We start from the raw sequence: 20,595 nt of genomic DNA, 5'->3' as shown, positions 1-20,595 counted from the left end.
ATAAGTACCTTTAGGAAACTAGACAAAATTCTTTTGCTATGCAGTTACAGCAAGGAATGGCTAAATTAAACCTATAAAATAGGGAGCCTAGGTGGCTCAGTTGGTTGGGTGTCCGACTTCAGATCTGATCTCACCGTTTGTGGGTTTGAGCCCCGTGTTGGGCTCTGTGCTGACAGCTCAGAGCCTAGAGCCCGCTTCGGATTCTGTGTCTCCCTCTCTCTCTGATCCTCCCCCTACTTGCACTCTCTCTCTCTCTCAAAAATAAATAAACATTAAAAAAATTTTTTTAACACCTATGAAATAACTATTATATTTACTGTAGAGAAGTAAAGGATATTTCACAATTTCATATGGTCCTCTCTATAGAAACACAAAAGAAATTTCTTGCAGGTCTCAATAAACTATTCTTATATTGAACAAAGTAGTTTTTCTTTCTTCCTTTTCCCTAAAACATGGATATTGTAATTCATGTATATGGATTTTTAATTCCCTATTTCTGATGGCTGCCAGAAAGCTGGAAAAAAATCTGATGACCCATCTTTCTAAAAAGATATTGTGACATCTCCTTGGGATACTAAATTTACTCCTGGTTTAATCTTTTTCTCTCCTATCCTCATCTTCTCTTCCTTCCCAGTTACTTGCATTATATTATCGTGAAAAACTGCTCATATCTTTATATGCTACTTCAAGTCATTTTCAGAATGAAATGAGTATAGGGGACTTCCAGAAAAGATGGCAGAGTCAGAGGATCCTAAAGTCACCTTGTTCCAAGGATACAACTAGATAACAATCACATCAGTGTAAACAACCCTGAAAATGACTCAAAGACTGGCAGAACAGACTCCACAGGTAAACATACAGAAGAGACCACATCAAAAATTGGCAGGAAAGGTAGAAACACAGTCAGGAGCCAAGCTGACTCAGGAGACTGTCCATGGGAAGGAAGGACATCACAAGAACAGAGAAGGGAGAGGAGCAGACCCCATACCAGGCACCCCAGTCACAGGGACCTGCACTGGGAAGACAAAGCCTCATAACACTGGCTTTGAGAACCAAAGGGAGCTAATATCTGGAGTTTTTACAATCAGTGGGGCTTACCACCTAGAATTTTACAGATGAACAGCTTGGCTCTGGGAGAGCTGGAGGGCAAGAGAAAATTAAGTCCTTTCCAATAAAGAGCACAACAAATAGCCCTGCTGAGATATAGCATAAAAGCAGCAGTTTGAAAAATGCCTGGGGTATACAGGAAGATTTATCTATTAATCTCAGAGTGTATGCTGGAGGGCCAGGGATCTTTGGGAGACTTCTCCAAGAACAAAAGAGCTGGCAGGTGTCATTTCCCTCCCACCCACCCCCCCCCCCATATATGCAGATGTCTGCAGGAACCAGTGCAGCACAAACACTCTCCACTTGGGATTGCTGTGCCCCACCCCTGGGTTCTTCTGCAGACTCATCCCCTGCAACCTGGCCTCAGTAGGAGTATATCCAAAATGGCACCACAGGTGTGGTATTCTGCAAACAATCCCAACAGGGGCCAATACCACTCCAAAGTGACTCCTGTCCAAAGGAGAGGGGAAGATAACCACACAGTAGTTGACTGCAGCCTTAGCAATGGGCTGGGAGGAGACACCTGGTCTGACTACAATCCCTACCCACTAACAAAAACCTACCAGGGGATAAAACAGGGAGAGCTCCCTGCAATTCAGTGTAATCACAGCTCTGGCAAACACCTAGTCTGACCCAACTAAAGCCCAAGACAGCCCCAGACGGGCCCATTAACAACACAGGGACCAAACTCTGCCCACAACAGGCAAAAGGAGCCATTGCAGATCACTACACTGAAGGCAAACACAGCTCAGCCACAACATGAGGGTGCACACAACACACACAGGAAATGCCTTGAAATGCCAGGTTCTGGTGAACAAGGGACATTGCACTACAGGGCACCACAGGATCTCTTCTTGATAAGGCCACTACTTGCCACAGCTGACTTGATGTTGCTGACTTTCCTAACACATAGATACAAACATGGAGAGTTAGGCAAACTGAGGAATCAGAGGAATATGCCCCAAATGAAAGAACAGGACAAAGAGAGAGAAATGAAATGGAGATAAGCAATATGCCTGATAGAGGATTTAAAGTAATGGTCAGAAAGATACTCATGGAACTTGAGAAAAGAGTAGAAGATCTCAGTGAGACTCTCGACAAAAAACCAGAAAACACACAAAAGAAGAACCAGTCAGAGAGGAAGAACTCAATAACTGAAATTAAAACTACACTAGAGAGAATAAATAGCAGAATAGAGAAAAGAGAAGTAAAGATCAGTAAACTGGAAGACAGAGTAATGGAAAACAATCAAGCTAAACAAGAGAAAGAAAAATGAATAAAGAATGAGAATAGATTAAGGGAACTCAGTGATATCTTCAAGTATAACGTTTGCATTATATGGATCCCAGAAGAAGGAGAGAAAGGGGGCAGGAAATTTATTTGAAGAAATCATAGCTAAAAATTTCCCTAATCAGGGGGAAGACACATAAATCCAGATCCAGAGGCACACACAACCCCCAACAAAATCAACCCAGGGAGGTCCACACCAAGATACCAGTAATTAAAATGGCAAAAATTAATGATACAGAGAGAATTTTAAAAGTAGCAAGAGAAAAGAAAACAATACGTACAACAGAAAGCCCATAAAACTATCAGCTGATTTTTCGGCAGAAACTTTGCAGGACACAGGGGAGTGGCATGATATATTCAAAGTTCTGAAAGAAAAAAACCTGCAATAAACAATACTCTATCCAGAAGGGCTTTATCTACCATTCAGAATAGAAGGAGAGATAGAGTTTCAGGACAAATGAAATTTAAAGGAATATATCACCACCAAACCAGCCTTACAAGAAATGTTAAAGGGGACTCTTCAAATGGAAAGGAAAGACCATAAGCAGAAGTAAGAAAAGTAGGAAGCACAAAAGCAGTAAAATCAAGTACATCTATAAAAACCTGTCAAGGGTTTCACAAAATACAAATATGTAAAGTATGACACTATATACCTAAAACATGGAGGGGAGAGGAGAAAATTTTGGTACTTTTAGAATTAGTTCAAACTTAAGTGACCATCAGCTTAATACAGACTATTATATGCACAAGATGTTATATATAAACCTAATGGTAACCACAAATCAAGAAACTGGTAATAGATATGTAAAAAAATAAAATGAATCCAAGTATATCACTAAAGACAGCAAACCATGAGAGAAGAGAACAAGAAAGGAACAGAAAAGATCTACAAAAACAACTGTAAAACAAGCAACAAATTTGCAAGAAGTACACACCTATCAATAACTACCTCAAATGTAAATGAACTAAACTCTCCAATCAAAAAGCATGCAGTGACAGAATGGATAAAAAATCAAGACCCATCTAGATGCTGTCTAGAAGAGACTCATTTCAGACCTAAAGATACCTGCAGATTAAAATTGAGGGGGACAGAGAAACATGTATCATGCAAATAGATTTCAAGGGAAAGCTAGGGTAGCAATACTTACATCAGACAAAATAGACTTTAAAGTAAATACAATAACAAGAGACAAAGAAGGACACTCCATAATCATAAAGGGAACAATCCAACAAGATATAGCAATTGTAAATATTTATGCACCCACCATGGCACACCCAAATAAATAAAGAAGCCCACAACATAAAGGAAGTAATCAGTAGTAATACAATAATAGTAGGAGACTTTAACACTCCAGTGAAATCGGACAGACCATCCAAATAGAAAATCAACAAGAAAACAGTGGCTTGAATGACATGCTGTACCAGATGGACCTAACAGACATACTCAGAACATTCCATCCTAAAACAGCAGAATATACATTCTTTTCAAGTGCACATAAAATATTCTCCAGAATAGATCATGTTCGACCACAAACAAGTCTCAACAAATTCAAAATGAGTGAAGAGGTATCATGCATCTTTTCTGACAATGCTACATATAAAACTAGAAATCAACCCCAAGGAAAAAATCTAGAAAGAACACAAATACATAGAGATTATATAACATGCTACTAATGAAGGAGTCAACCAAGAAATCAAAGAGGAAACTTACAAATACATGAAGACAAATGAAGATACAATGATCCAAAATCTTTGGGGTGCAGCAAAAGTGGTTCTAAGAGGGAAGTTTATAGCAAAACAGGCCTACCTCAAGAAGCAAGAAAAATCTCAAATAAACAATCTAACCTTACATTTAAAGGATCTTTAAAAAAAGAATAACAAAAAAATCTAAAACCAGCAGAAGGAAGGATAAAATAAAGATTAGAGCAGAAATAAACAAAATAGAAACTAAAAATACAATAGGAGAGATCAATAAAACCAGGAGCTGGTTCCTGGAAAAGATCAACAAAAGTGATAAAATATTGGTGAGATTCATAAAAGAGAGAGAGAGAGAGAGAACTCAAATAAAATCAGAAATGAAAAAAAGAAATGACCAACACCACAGAAATACAAAGGATTATAAGAGAATATTATGAAAAATTATATGCTAACAAATTGGGCAACGTAGAAAAAATGGATAAATTCCTATAAACATATAATATACCAAAATTGAAGCAGGAAGAAACAGAAAATTTGAACAAACCAATACCAGCAAAGAAACTGAATCAGTAATCAACAAACTCCCAACAAACAAAAAAGTCCAGGACCAGACAGCTTCACAGGTGAATTCTACCAAACATTTAAAGAAGAGTTAACCCTGTTCTTAAACTATTCCAAAAAGTAGAAGAGGAAGGAAAGGTTCCGAATTCATTGTATGAGGCTAGCATTACCCTGATTCCAAAACCAGATAAAGACACCACTAAAACAGAGAACTACAGGCCAACTACTCTGATGAGCATAGATGCAAAAATCCTCAACAAAATATTAGCAAACTGAATCTAACAATATATTTAAAAAATCATTCACCATAATCAGAATTTACTCCTGAGATGCTGGAGGGTTCAATATTTGCAAATCAATGTGAGATCTTTTCAATATCTGAAGAAAAAGCACTTGACAAGGTACAACATCCATTCATGACAAAAACAATCAGCAAAGCAGGTTTAGAGGGAACATACCTCACCATAATACAGGTCTTATATGAAAAACCCACAGCTAACATCATACTCAATGGGGAAAAACAGAGCTTTTCCCCTGAGGTCAGGAACAACATGAGGATTTCCTTTCTCACCATCACCACTTTTATTCAGCATAGTACTAGAAATCTTAGCCACAACAATCAGATTAAGAGAAAGAAATAAAAGGCATCCAAATTGGTAAGAAAGAAGTAAAACTTTCACTATTTGCAGATTACATGATACTATATATAGAAAACCCTAAAGATTCCACCAAAAACCTACTAGAACTGATAAATGAATTCAGTTAAGTTCACAGAATAAAAATCGATATACAGAAATCTGTTGCATTTCTATTTACTTAATGAAGCAACAGAAAGAGAAATAAATAAAACAATCCTACTCACAATTGCAACCAATAATAATGAAATACCTAGGAATAAAATTCACCAAAGAGGTGAAAGACCTGTACTCTGTAAACTATAAAAACACTGATGAAAGAAATTAAAGATGACACACACACAAAAAAATGGGAAGACATTCTATGCTCACGGACTGGGAGAGCCAATATTGTTAAAATGTCTATACTACCCAAAGCAATCCTTAATCAAATGCAATCCCTATCAAAATACCAACAGCATTTTTCACAAAACTACAATAAATAATCCTAAAATTTGTGTGGAACCACTAAGACCCTGAATAGCCAAACCAACCTCGAAAAAGAACAAAATTGGAGCTATCACTCTCCCAGATTCCAAACTATACTACAAAGCTGTAATAATCAAAACACTATGGTACTGGCACAAAAACAGACACATTGATCATTGGAAAGAATAGAGCCCAGAAGTAAACCTATGATTTAATCAATTAATCTATGACAAATGAGGAAAAAGACAGTCTCTTCAACAAATGGTGCTGGGGAAACTGGACAGCTACATGAAAAAGAATGAAACTGGACCACTTTCTTACACTATACACAAAAATAAATTCAAAATCGATTAAAGACCTAATTGTGAGACTGAAACTATAGAAATCCTAGAAGAGAGCACGGGCAGTAATTTCTTTGGCCCCAGCAACATTTTTTCTAGTTATGTCTCCTAAGGCAAGGAAAACAAAAGCAAATATAAACAATTGGGACTACATCAAAATAAAAAGCTTCTAGAGAACAAAGGAAAAAATCAACAACAAAAAAAAGACAACCTACTAAATGGGAGAAGGTATTTGTAAATGATACATCCACTAAAGGGTAAGTATACAAAATATATAAATAACTTATAAAACAACACCAAAAAACCCCCACATAATCCAATTTTTAAAAGGGCAGAAGACATGAACAGATATTTTTCCAAAAAAAGACATATGGCCAACAGACACATAAAAAGATGCTCAACATCACTAATTATCAGAGAAATGCAAATCAAAACCACAATGAGATACCTGTCAGAATGGCTAGAATCAAAAACACAAGAAAACAAGTTTTGGTGAAGATACGGAGAAAAAGGAACCCTCACTCACTATTGCTAGGAATGTAAACTGATGGCATCTACTGTGGAAAACAGTATGGAATTTCCTCAAAAAATTAAGAACAGAATTACAATATGATCCAGTAATTCTACTACTGGATATTTATCCAAAGAATACAAAAATACTAATTCAGAAAGATACATGCATCCCTATGTTTACAGCAGCAATAACACAATATCTAAAATATGGAAGGAATCCAAGTGGTCCATCAATAGATGAGTGGATAAAGAAGATGTATTTATATACAATGGAATAATAGTCACAGAAAGGAATGAAATCTCACCATGTGTAACATGAATGGGTCTAGAGTGTATAATGCTAAGTGAAATAAGTCAGTCAGAGAAAGACAAATACCATATGATTTTACTCATATGTGGAATTTAGGAAACAAAACAGTCAAAGGAAAAAAGAGGCAAAAAAGCAGACTGGTGTTTACCAGAGGGGAGGTGGCAGGGGGATGGGTGAAACAGGTGAAGGGGACGAGGAGTCCACTTATCCTGATGAGCACTGAGTAATGTACAGAATTGCTGAATCACTATATTGTATACCTGAAACTAATGTAACACTGTACATTAATTACACTGGAATCTAAAAACAATTTAAAAAAAAAAGAATGAAATGAGTATAGATAAAGGCAGCTCTGGAGATTTGCTCTCTACCCTTTAGGTAAACATTGTCTAAGTGCTTATTTGATTATGGGAAAGTCCTAAGGAAGTTCGGACAGACTGAAAACTCTGGAATGTTTTCAGAGTTGTTTGTGACATTGTATTAGAATCCCCAGGGCTAATTCTCTGCCACTTGGACACTCAGACTTTCCCTTGAATAACTAAGTAAAGAAGAGAACCAAAGTAAGCTAAATCCCTTCTGGATCTAAATCATTTCTGGAGTGGTCCTGAGGGAAAAGGAGTGTGTTGTAGAAAGAGGTGATAAACTGCTAGCCTCAGGTGAATGTTGAAACTGATAGTGGTTGACTTAAGATAGCTCCCATAACTATCGTATATGCAGCCAGTGACTGAGAGACTATATGCTTCAATGCCCATGACATAGACTGAGAACAAGATATGAGGGAAAAGAGTTGATGGACAGTTAATGATACATTCAAGAAGTATGCAGAAGCACCTCAGCAGACTGCAATGGGCCTCATTTGTAGTATCACCCAGTCAGACTGTCAGGCTTTCATGTGATTTATAACCCTGCCTAGGCTTTAGGATTCATTCATGGCAGAAATAAAGCCCTCAGTCTCAAATGTTTCCATAACTCCCCTACATGACAGTTTCACAAAATGGAAAAAATAGTGTTTTCAGTAACAACCACAAAAATAGAGAATGATCCCCAACTATGTTGATTATCTACCATATAGTTAATTAATTACCCCATGCTAAAAATCATAGGAAATACATACAAGTATAAGACATGACACTTAACCAAGAGTTTAGAATCTAATCAGGGAAATATTAAGTGTATAGAAATTAAACACACACAGACACATACACATATATACATCAAGACAATATGGAACAAATCAAAGTACTAGAGAAGTACAAACAGAAGGCAATAGACAATTAAGTGATTTGGAAATACAACCAGAGAATTTGAGCTCCAGGGTGATGTTTAAATAGTGGGAAATATTTGCCCAACAAAGGAAAATTGAGAGAACATTTTGGTTCAGAGGATGGTAATGTGGAAGTACTAGATATGATTACTGCATAATGAGGAGTTCAGTTTGGCTGCAATGAAGATTATGAGTAATGGAGTAGTAACAAGGAAGGCTGGAAAGAAGGACCTGAACAAGATATAGGGTGTCAAATGCCAGAGGTTTGAATCCTAAGCCTATTCTAGAGTTATACAACTTTTAAAGATTTTTGAGCAGTATAGTAATAAGAAAGAAGAGCTTAAGATTTATTCAGTGATGATATATAAAATATACTGGAAAGGTGACAAACTCAAAGAAGCAGTATCACAACAGTTAAGTGTATAGTGTTAAGAACTTATCTTAAGATATCGATGATGGAAAAGAAAAAGATATTTGAGGCCCACTGTGAGTAAAGTGATAGACCTTGATGATTAAATGAAATAAAATCATGGATAGCTATGAGCCTTAGGGAACAGAAGAACACTACTATGAGTTATAGAAATGTAGAAATTATAAAATGCTGACTTGGCTTGTAAATATCCAGCAGAAAAAAATATGGAATGGGGATTGAGAGATAGAAAGCATTGTGAGGTAGCAAGTTTAGTCCCCAGTGTTTATGGTAAGTAGAGCAATTCATTAAACAAAACCTTGTCAATTAAGAATCTAACATAATAGCTTCCAGGAAAAAGAGTTTGACTTTGAAGATAATCAAGTCCTGGGTGCTATAAACTACAGCTTTGAGGTATATACTGTCCTGATGAAAACCTTTCACATTTGCATTCTGAAAGCAATGAAAAAAGTTTAATAAGCTCCTAGGACAAAGTCTGCTGAACTGAAACTATTTTTAAAATATAAACAAATATGTACACATTGTATTGCTGTCAAAACAATAGCTGGAAAGAGGGGCTTTGTTTGGATTACAAAAATGAAAAAATTATCTATAAATGCTAGATATTAAGTGTAATATGAATGAACACATTATCTACAAAGAAAAAGAAAAATTAGAATAAGTCTTTACAGGTAGGGGAGGGGTGCCTGGGTGGCTCAGTCGGTTGGGCATCGGACTTCAGCTCGGGTCATGATCTCACGGTTCGTGGGTTTGAGCCCCACATTGGGCTCTGTGCTGATGGCTCAGAGCCTGGAGCCTGCTTTGGATTCTGTGTCTCCCTCTCTCTCTGCCCCTTCCCCCGCTCATGCTCTGTCTCTGTCTCTGTCTCTCTCTCTCAAAAATAAACATTAAAAAAAAATTTACAGGTAGGAGAAATGATCTTTTTACTCAGGCTAATCTTAAAAACTAGAATTTTCATATTCTGGACACTGGTCACTTTTTAAAATGGAAAATCCAACCTTTTGAAGCTCAGTTTATTTCCTATTTGGCCTAAGTACATGGCCTTGACAGAGTCAAGAACTGTCATGAAAGTGAAGGCAGTAATGTCACAAAGCAGAACCTGGCTTGGCTCATATAGTTCCAATTTTTGCCTCTGAATCTTGATAACCTGGAAGTTTTTAAGAAAACAGACCTCGATTAAACTACTGGATCCTGCTAAAAGCAGCAAAATTTTAGTATTAGAGATCCTCATTAGCTTTCTCTCAGATTGAAAAAAAGTTGGGTATTAAACTTATTTAAATTAACCCTTTTTACATTTAACTTTTTTGTGACAAATTAGGGTTGAGTTATATATAAGTATGAGATGAACTGAATCCTCTCTACCCTTAATTCTACCAGATGACCTATTGCTAAACTGTCACTGTAAGAAGGCACTGAATGATCCCTATACCTTCATTCACTGAACTACGACAAATTCTGGAAATATTTGTGTGTTTAAAACATATAAAACAGCCTCCATCTCTTCATTCTTTTGTAACCAACAGAGAGTTTTGTGCACAGAAAATCTGTAATTGTTTTTAAATGGAATGGCAGATTTAAAGCAATTTAAGTAATGTCTGTGTTTCTCTAAGACCACACAGAATCTGTGAGATGGATAATACTGTTTCAGAGTTCCCAGATAATATGTATAAGAATGTGCTTATCTTTTTTCTATGGAGACGAAAATTATAAAGACAGGCTCAAAAACTCTCAAACAAAGATCAGAAAGAGAACCAGACACTCACTAGTCGGTCTCTGTCATTTTGGAGTGATGACATAGCTTTTTTTAAACTCTGGACTTCAGCTAGGCTGGTCACAGGCTGGGCCACAGACCTCTGCTTCCCCTCCTCCAACTTGCGGAATTTCTGCAGTTCATTCAACAGGTGATCTCTCTCATTCTGTAGACTGGCCATAGCCTTGGAAAAGGACTGCACTTGACTGTAAGAATCTTCTAGTTGTGAGGACAAGTGAAGCAGTTGCTCATCTTTGGATAAAAGCTGTTGGTTAAGTTTCTCAAGGTGAGGCAAGCTGCTATCCTCAGTGGAGTTCGCTGAAAGGGCAGCTTTAGAAACAAGAGCATCTCTCTCCCTGCTTAAGAGGCCCTGTTCTTCTCTCAGCTGTGCCAGCTCCTCGAGACTGGCCTCGTATTTCCTTTTCAGTTCATCAAGCTCCTCATTGGCATGATCTCTGCTATTTTGTAGGGAGTTCATAGACCTTCCAAAAGACTGGATTTGTGCTGTGAGATCTTTATTTTCTTTGGTGACCATGAGTAATTTCTGTTCCATCTCCACTAGATCTCTTGCTAGCTCTGCCACTCTCTCTTCTGCAGTTTCTGTTTCATTTCGCATTATCCCAGCATCATGGTGAAGATGCTTTAATTCTTTCTTCAGTTTATCTTCAATTTCACCCACTTTCTTGGCAGCTTCCTTCTGAACACAAATCAACTCCTTTTCCAGTTCTGTAATTCTCTTCTGAGAGGAGGAAAGGGTAGTACTTAACTTCTGTACTTCTTCTTCTTTTACTTTTAATTGGGCCTGAAATATCCCTAAAGTTCCTTCTTCTTGCAAGGCTGTCAACTGTTTCTTTAGTTGAGATATAGATGCATTCAAGCTCTCAATCTCTCTAGACAAACTTTGTTTCTCTTCCTCTAGAGCAAGTGAGGACCTCCGCAGATCCTCCTTTGCTTCCTCAGACTCCTTCAGCTTTCCTTCCAATTTAGCACATTCACTTTTTAGCTCCTTATTCTGCTGAAGTTGGGCTTCAAGTAGTTGTTTTTGCTGGCAGTCCTTTCTTGATATCACTTGGTTCAGGTCTTCTCTATACTGGATCAGTTCTGCATCTAATTTGGCATTCTCAGAATTGAGATCATCCATATGACTTCTCAAGCATCGAATTTCTTCTTTAAGCTTGTTATTCTCAGCAGCAGCTTCTTGGATGAGTTGATCTTTTTCCAAGATGACAGAGAGATGTCGCTCTTCCAGCTGTTGGTAGTCACCTACTATGCGGTCTCGGTCATCCTGGAGAGAAGACATGGATTTAACGAAGGAATTCAACTGAGCCTTCTGCTGCAAGTTTTCCTTCTTGATGGTTTTCAGTGTTTCCATAAGCTGGTTGGTTTTGTCAACAGCTTTTTTGTTCTCCTCTTCCAAGACAATATTCTCCTCTTCCTCCTGGGACAACAGGTTTTCCAATTCTTTAATTTCTTTATTATGTTGCTGATGTAGTTCAGCAACAGCTACTTGGATTGCCTGTTCCTTGGCAGAAAGCAGGCTTATAATCTTCTGCTCCTTCATGCTTATTTCTTCATGCAGCCTACTAGTCAGTTGTCTGGAGGCCTGAAGATCAGTCTCTAGCTGTTCATAACTGAACTTACAATTCTGGATGTCAGCCTCTTGCTGCTTTATGATCCCTTCCAAACTCTCTTTCTTTTCCTTACATTTTTCTAAAGAATTATTTAAATCAGTCGACTGGTCTCTGAGAATCTTAAGTTCTGATTCCAACTTAGCTAATTCATTCTGAGAACTGTGGTACAGATGCCGAGTCTCTTCTAGCTGGGACAAAAGTTCTTTGTTTTCCCCTTGCAGAGTATCACAGACCTTTTGTTGAAGCTGGACCTCTGTCTGGGCCTTGGATTCCCAAATTTGCTTATCATGTTCAAGCCTGGAAAAAAAGAGAGGAGGTCATTAATTACAGATTTCAAGGAAAAACTACCTGATGCCTAAGGAACACATACAACAAGTACTCAGACCTACAAATGAATCAATATTTATGATTCAAGGTGCTCATCCTTTTAATGAAGAGATATTAGTTCTATTGAGTGCTCTGTATTAAAGGTATATTGTACCTAAGGGTATTTCAGTCATAAACTCCCAAATATTGTTGCTGATTTTAGTGGCATGACTTTGCACACTCTAGAAAGCAATATTTTCTATTTTGTTTTACTTTGCTCCAGACAAGCTAATGTCTAGCTTCTTAAAGGAATTATCTTGGTGTGACAGACCATGAGGAAACCTGTCTCAGAGCAGAAAAATCCTATTAAAAGTGGAGGAGTACCAAGTGTTAGTTCCTGAGCTTGAAAAGTGATATAAAATTGGTGTTAGAGGAAAAGAACTCTAACAGGTATATGCAGTATGAATGAATGTCAAATATAGGGAAGAGAAAAGAGGAGATCATTTAGGAAGCTAAAGCAGTCATTTGGGAGTACCACAGTAAAAACCCAGACAAAGATAGTGGAAATGAAAACGAAAAGGGAGAAATCAAAGAAATCTCTCAATAGAAAGATGGGAAGAGAAGCAAACATGGATATTTCACCTTAATACTAGTCAAAAATCACTGAAAAAAAAAAAAAAAAGAAGTGAGGGAGAATATAGCTTCTAGAGAAGTCTAAGCCAAAATGAGTCCTGTAATATCAAAGGCAATAGAAATAGTTTAAATAGTGACTTTCTTTGCCTTCAGTTACATTTAGAAGAGCATAAAACTTATCCATTTACCTGGAAATGTTGATCTTCAATTCTTCCATGTGGATGGACATCTGCCTAAGCTGATCCTTTAGAACACTGCAATTCTCCTCTTTGAGTCTAATTTCTTCTTCTTTTGTTTGAATAGCATCACTGAATTTCCTCTCCCACTTCTTGGCTTCATCTATCACCCTGTCCCGATCATCCTGGAGGGAAGACATGCTCTTAGTGAAAGCTGCAAGCTGGGCCACAGTACTATCAAGGTTTTCCTGAAGTTGCTTAACTTCCTTGTCTTTCTTGTTCAAAGTAATCTGAACCTCTCCAAATGTCTCTTCCAAGTGGACTTTCTCTCTACGCAAAGCATCCAGTTTCTCTTGCATGTTCTTCTTCTCTTTCAGGTGTTTCTCTTCTACCTGCTCCAGTCTCCGCTCCAGATCTTCATCTTTTTGTTTCATTTGGCTTTTAACTGATTCTTTGTTGGACTGAAGTTCCTTTTTCAACTTGAGATTATCTGCTAGGACCCTTGCTGCTTCACTTTGAGTGTCATCTAGCACTACTTTGAAGCTAGCCAATTCTGTTTCTGCCTTCTTGCGGTGTTCATTGGCTTGAGCCAGATTTTCTTTGGTTATTTCCAAATCTTTTTGGGACTCTGTTTGAACAAACTCTAGGGCCTTTACAGTTCTCTCCAGAGCACTAATTTTCTCTTGATACCTGATGCAGTCCTTCTGCAGCTGCTTTACTTCTTGTTGTTTTTCTTTTAACAGCTCTTGAAGTTCCTTTGCATGGCTTTTATTGCCAGGTTCCTTCTGAGCACCTTGTATTTTCTCCAAATATTCCTTTCGTATTTCTGATTCCACCTTAGTTTTCTCCTTGACTAACTGCTGTTTTTCTTCTTCCAATTCACTCACACACTTTTTAAGGTTCTGCATTTCAGATTCCAGTAGCTCATTTTTTATTTGGGCATCTGTAACATCCTGATAGTAATTCCCAATGCTTCCATTAAGTTCTGCTAATTGATTCATAAGCCTCTCTTCCAAATCATCTTTCTCTTCTTCTGCTGTCTCCTTTAGCTTGGTAACTCTGGCAAGTTCTTCTTGCATTTGCTTATTTGATAGGTTTATTTTGGTTATTTCTTCCTGAAGTATTTTTAGTTCATCATCCTTTGCTGATATTTGACTCTGTAAGGTACTTCTCTCATTTTCTAAAGTCTGGTTAAATTCTCTTTCTTTCTGCTTCTCTTCCTCTAATTCAGCAATTTTTTCTTTGAGCTGATCAATCTGCTGCAGGCAGTTATTAATTTCATCATGTGAACTGACATTCTCATTTTCATCAGGCTTCTTGGCACTGTTCTCAGATGGAACGGATTCTGAATATTCAGGCCTTGTGCTCATGTTCAGAGAGCTTTGTTCATTAGAATCACCTGGGACAGACTGTGTTGTCCCTTCAAAGATATCCCTTTGGTTATCAGGTTTCTCAGTGGCCTCCAGGCTACCTTGTTTGGATACAGTACCTTCAACCTGATGCTTTAAATCTCGAACCTCTTCACATAGAGAGTCCTTCTCAGTCATTAAAGCCTCAAACTCCTTAGAAAGGGTTTTATACTCTGTTTTGACCCTTTCCAGTTCTTCTTTCAAGTTGGAATTGGAAGAAAGAAGTGCTTCCACATCATCATTCGATGTACCTCCTCCAGAATGTACCTCTGCTCTAAGCCGGTCATTCTCTTCTTCCAATTCTAGGATTTTCTGTTGTTTAGATTTAGCAAACTTTCTCATCTTTTCTTTCATTTCCTCCATTTCCCGTTCAGCTTCCTGTAATTGCTTTTCTACCTCTTTCTTGTTTGCTTCTGTGCTTCTCAACTTGCCATACAGTTCTTGCTTCTCTTGCCTCACAGTTTCCACAACATGCTGAATCCTTTCTGCCTCATTACTAACATTCTCATATGACTGCAGAAGGATTTCATACTCCTTTTGTAACTCTTTGTGTTTCTCTTGCCACTCAGCGCTTTCTGCAATCTTAGAACATTTCAAAGATTCAATTTCCTTCACTAAGTTTTTCTTGTCTTCAGTAAGATCCTCCAGAGCTAATTTCAGACTTTCACAAGAGCCATTGAGACTTTGATTTTCCATTAAAGATCTGTCCATTTCTGTAATGAGCTTGTCTCTTTCTTCCTGAAGAAGAGCTAACTTTCCTAAGAATGTATCTTTTTCTTTATTTTGAGCAGAAACTTGGCTTTCCACATCTGCCAGAGACTTAGTGAGATGTTCAATGGTTTCTCTGGCCAAAGACAATTCCTCTTGGAGACTTTTGTTTTCTTTTAGTGCTTCTTTTCGGGAAATAAGAGCAGCTTGCAGTTTCCTCTGTATTTGTTGCTTTGCTTTACTTTCTTCCCCAGTCTCCTCTGGTTTTTGCTTCATTTCACAAAGTTCCACCTGCAACTGCTTTATCTTCTCATCATGTTCTTTGGCTTGCATTTCCAGCTGTGTATGGAGAGCCTTGATTAAATCCTCTTGTTCCATTATCTCTGTCTGTACTTTCATAAGCGCCTCTTCTTTCTCATTAAGCTGTCCAGAAAGGTATCTAACTTCTTCTTCCTTTTTGCTTAGGAGTTTCTGCAATTCATCTAGTTCAGGCTGTAATTCTCTTAAATGTTCTAATCCAGCAATTTCTAGCTGACTGCTTTCCAACTTCTGCCTCAGGCTTTCTGCATGGGTTTCAGCCTCATGGGATGCTGTCTTCAGGCTCCGGATTTCCAAATCCTGTTTATTTATCTGCTCTTGTAACTGAAATACCTCTTCTGATTTTTTAGTAAGCTCACTTGTCACAGAACTAATCTTCAATTCCAACTCCTCTTTCTGGGCCTCTATCTCTTTCAGCTGGTTCTTAATCTGGACAACAGAAGTACTGCTCTGCAGAGCATCTGCATCTCTAGGAGAAAGCAAGTCAGACTCTGAAACAGATTGAGCAGGTTGCTGCTCTGTGGCTTTGAATAAAGGTTCTTTTAAACTTTGATTTGGAGGTCCTGGATCCTGCTGGTCGATGCTCAGGAGTTTTCTGTCTACAGACTCCTTTACTTGAATCTGGAGTTGTCTTAGTTGGTCTCCGATGTCCTCATTTTCCTTCCTCTGCTCATCAAATTGATCTCGTAAGTGATTATAATCATCCTTCTGTTGCTTTAGTTCCTCTCTAAGATGTCTTTCTTTTTCTTGTGCCTTCTGTAGAATCGCCTTTCGAGAGGTTAACACCTCCTGTAGTTTCTTTTGAAGTTGCTCCTTTTCTTTTTCAAGGTCCAGCATCTTTTCTTCCAGCTCTGGTTTCCAGTGTTCTCCACTGCCCACACCAGGTGGACTGATGGCCACTGTTTCTTTTACAGGTGCTGCTGAGTCTCCATCACCTACATCCTTGTTACCTGTGGTTAACTTTTGGATAACTGCTTGGTTTTCAATGATTTCTGCTTGCAGCAAATCTATTTTGTTGGTCTTCTCTTGCAGGTTCTGATTCATCTGTTGGATCACAGCCTGTAACTCTTCTTCAGCTGCTACCTTCTCTTCTAAATCCTTCCTTACATGCTCTAGCTCCACCTCTTTCTCAGATATTATCTGTTTTAAAGAAATTTCTATTTCTTGGCACTTAGCAGTCACACATTTTTCTGAGTCTTCTTTGCTTTCTTTGTCTTCTTCCATTTCTCTCTTCTCACTCTCATTGAGTGGGATCTCTTTCGTAGATTCATTTTTCACTTTGGCCAATTCCTCTTCTAATCTACTCACTCTCTGTAGAAGTTCCTTTCTGTTAATAAGAGCTGCCTGGAGCTTTCTCTTTCTCTGTTCACTTTCTTTCTTTACAAGGTCTAATTCATGCTGAAGTTCTTCTTTACTTAGGAGCCCTGCTGGGTTCAGCTCATCATAATTCTGTTTAAGGCCAGAAACAACTTCTTTATCTTCTTCTATCTGCTCTTTTTTTGCCTCTTCAGCCCTGGATAATAAGTTCAACTGTTCTTTAAGAGTCTTAATTTCAACCCCAAGAGAAAACTTCTCCTCATTAAGCTGAACCATTTTCTCAGTCATACTGAAGCTGATTTCCGTCACTTGCTGATCCTTCTCTATGATGGTTTGTCGGAGGGTTTCCACATCTCTTTTTTTCTCTAATAAGAGTTGATCCATTTTTGCTATTTCAAGTTCCTTCTGTGAAAGAGCCTGAGAAAGTTCTTCCATCTTATTTGACATATTCCTTACACATTCTGCACCTTCAAGAACTTCATTTTCCTTCTTCTCCAGCTGGCTTTGCAGGCTTTTTATCAGTGCACTCTGCTCAGAAAACTGAAGCTGCAAACCATCGAGTTCATTCTGCAAAACTTCAATCTTCACATCTTTAGATTTGGCTTCTATGCTGAGACTGTGGATCTGTTCAGTAAGCAAGTTGTGATGAGTCGTTTGACTTTCATAGTCAAGTCTTCTTTGCCTTTCTGCTTCTGCAAGGCTCACTTCCAGTTGTTGTACCTGAGCCCTCAGTTCCATTACCACACTAAGTTCCTTCACTTGAGAGAGAAGTTGGTCTCTTTCTTCAGACAAAGCAGTGAATGCACTGTTGGTATTTTCGGCATTTTTCCTAAACTCATCAACCAACTGGGTTAGGTTGCTGATTTCTTTAGCTTTCTCATCTAAATTTTCCTCATAGATTTCCTCTGCTTTATGAGAGCTTATCTCGAGCTCCAAAATTTGCCTTTTTAGCCTTTCCAATTCATCCTGGTGACACTGACAAATTCCTGGTACAGCAGAAAGGGATTTATCAACATCATCCTGTTTGGTTGATTTTAATTCCATTTCAGTGTCATTTAAAGATATTTCTTCAGATGTTCTATTTTGATGTTTAGTACTCATCTGCTTTTCTTTTTCAAGTGTTGGAAGACTGCTCCCTTCATGTGGCATTGGGGGAAAATGTTGCCCTGTATCTTCAGGCAATACTTTCATGCTAACTGTAAGTATTCCTTCACTTTCTGTCTGCTTCATTTCTTTCTGGTCAGGGACCTCAGCGTCCCCCTCGGCCTTTTTCCCCTGGAGCTGCAGCTTAAGAAATGCAATCTCTTCTTGAGCTTCTTTCATTTCCAGCAATAAAACGGACAGTTCTTTATGTTTCTGAGAAAATGTGTTGTCTAAGACATCCTGTCCACTCTCCTCAGCAGAAGAGCTACTCTTGCTGAGTCCGGTAATATCAACCATGTTGACCTATTTTTTAAAAAAGAAAGGAAAAGCCTCAATCAGATGTCTTATAAGAAAGAGCCTAACTAAAAACTCATATTTTAGGCATTTTTCAAAACCTGAAAATCTCTAGTCCAAACCTCCTTCCATAAAGCTGCTAAATACTTTTAAAATCAGTTATTATTTCCCAAACTGGACCTCTGTGTGAGAGTACCCTGTCAATCCTATATTGAGGTCAAGCCATATTCATAAGACCTGTATAGTAGCCTGGAACTCCTTTTCTGGATATCCCGTATTTGGGAAACTTTTTCTTTGGATTAAAATTCCTATTTGTTTCTCTTGAGAATTGCTTAAAAATAAAAAGAAAAGCAGGAAATGCATTAAATTTTGTTTGGTACACCAAAAAGGAAGTTATGAGATCCTTTTTCCTAAACTATCCGTTGAAATGGGAAATATTACATAAGATAGCCATTACCACCAGATAAGTGGATTATTAAACAAGTAGGTTGAGATAAACTACCATAATCAAATAACCAAAAAGAAGTTCTACTGAGGGATGGGTATGAAATTACAGAATTGTCTGACAAAATATTAACCATTATTATTACAAAGATAGCTGTGTTAGGCTGCTTAATCCATATACATTGTTTCTATAATTGTCTTCCTAGGAAACACAATCAGTGAATCTCCTGGTAAATTTCATTAGAACTTTACTAAATTGAGTTTGGAGACAGTGTACACAATGAAATCTCCACCTATGCCAACAGCACCATTTTTTCCCCCCAAAAAAAATTCCAATTTGATAGGAGGGGAAAAATCCCCATAGGATTGTCAAATAATGTAGTGGCCAAGAGTACAAGCTCTGCAATCCAACTGAGTTCACATCTTAGCTCTGCCATTTACTAGCAAAAGCTGGCACACAGTAAGTATCCAATGAATATTAGCTACTATGTTGGTAACATTCTCAGCCATTGAATAAGAAAAAATATTCATCACTTTAAAATTATTATTTCAAGAAAGGTTATAATTTTTCATAAGCATTATTTTTAATCATTTAAAATTCTCTGCTGTCTGCATTATTCATAATCAAATTTCTGGAGATTAACACTGGACAGAGTATTTAAGCACATGGAAAAAGCTCCTTTTATAATTTCTTCAGGTCACATGCTTATTTATCCATCCCTATATACACTAAAGACCTGATATAGTCAAGACATCACTTTCTGCCAGAAGACCTCAATATAATTCCTTTTTTGTTCTCTCTCTCGCCCTAAGTATACTTGTTTCCTCTTCTCCATCATGCCACTTCACTCACTCTCTTCCTTCCCTTGGTCACACCCTCTGCTGCTCTCCATGAGATCTGCTAAGTTCAATCAATTTTTTGGCTCAGGTGAAAAATCAATGTTATCCCTAAGATATATACCCAATGTTATACCAGAGAACTTTGTTTTTTTCCAGCCACTCTCATTACTTTTTCTGCTAATACTAGCCTTTCCCTTTCAGCTGAGCTTACACTTTCTATGCACCTTTTCTACTCACTTTCTCTTACCCCAAAGGATTATCTTAGGCACCCTTCCTTTTGCAATTTCTTTGTGTGTGTGTGTGTGTGTTTTTCCCCTTTCTTTTCCCTTGTTCTCTGTTTTTCTGTTCTCCCTTCTGGTACTGTTTTTCTTTTTCTTTTTTTTTTTTTTTTAATGTTTTTATTTATTTTTGAGACAGAGAGAGAGAGAGCATGAGCAGGGAGGGGCAGAGAGAGAGGGAGACACAGAATCCAAAGCAGGCTCCAGGCTCTGAGGTGTCAGCACAGAGCCCAACGTGGGGCACAAACTCACGGACCGTGAGATCATGACCCGAGCTGAAGTCAGACGTTTAACTGACTGTGCCACCCAGGAGCCCCTGTTTTTCTTTTTCTTAAGAAATTACCATCTTTCTTACCTGTTCCTCTTTTTTGATCTAAGTTATCTTGTTTTCACTAGATACTACTGCTAAGCATCTTAAAACATTAAGCACCTGCTTGGCCAAACACGACTCATTTTTACTCTGCCAATATCCATATAATGCTATATCTTTCAAATTTTAGTTTCTTTTTGCCAAGTTTGTGAACAGCACATCAGCAGTCCCATAAAAAAATACTAAATATAAGTATAATGGTTAATTTTATTGTCAACTTTGCTAAAGCATAGTACCCAGATACGTGGTCAAACATTATTCTAGAATTATTCTACATGTGTCTGTGAAGGTATTTTTTAGGTGAAATAAACATTTAAATCAGTAGGCTTTGATTACCCTCCACAATGTAAGTGGGCCTCAT

At 37.8% G+C, this 20,595-nt stretch overlaps 1 protein-coding gene across 7 annotated transcripts in view; it reads right to left on the bottom strand.

Moving 5' to 3' along the window:
• The window catches only part of GOLGB1 (golgin B1), an 89,492-nt gene that overhangs the window by 19,149 nt on the left and 49,748 nt on the right, over positions 1-20,595 (bottom strand). For all 7 annotated transcript variants that reach the window (XM_030329454.2, XM_030329457.1, XM_030329456.1 and 4 more), the window contains 2 exons: positions 13,126-18,311; positions 10,381-12,295 (listed from right to left, as the gene is read on the bottom strand). In XM_030329454.2, coding sequence (XP_030185314.1) covers positions 10,381-12,295; positions 13,126-18,311 — 7,101 coding nt within the window. The remainder of the gene's footprint in view (positions 1-10,380; positions 12,296-13,125; positions 18,312-20,595) is intronic.

Source organism: Lynx canadensis, chromosome C2 (assembly GCF_007474595.2).
Source record: "Lynx canadensis isolate LIC74 chromosome C2, mLynCan4.pri.v2, whole genome shotgun sequence".
NCBI classification, from domain to species: Eukaryota; Metazoa; Chordata; class Mammalia; order Carnivora; family Felidae; genus Lynx; species Lynx canadensis.
Note: the sequence above shows the minus strand (reverse complement) of the source record. Positions and strands in the feature narration are given on the sequence as shown.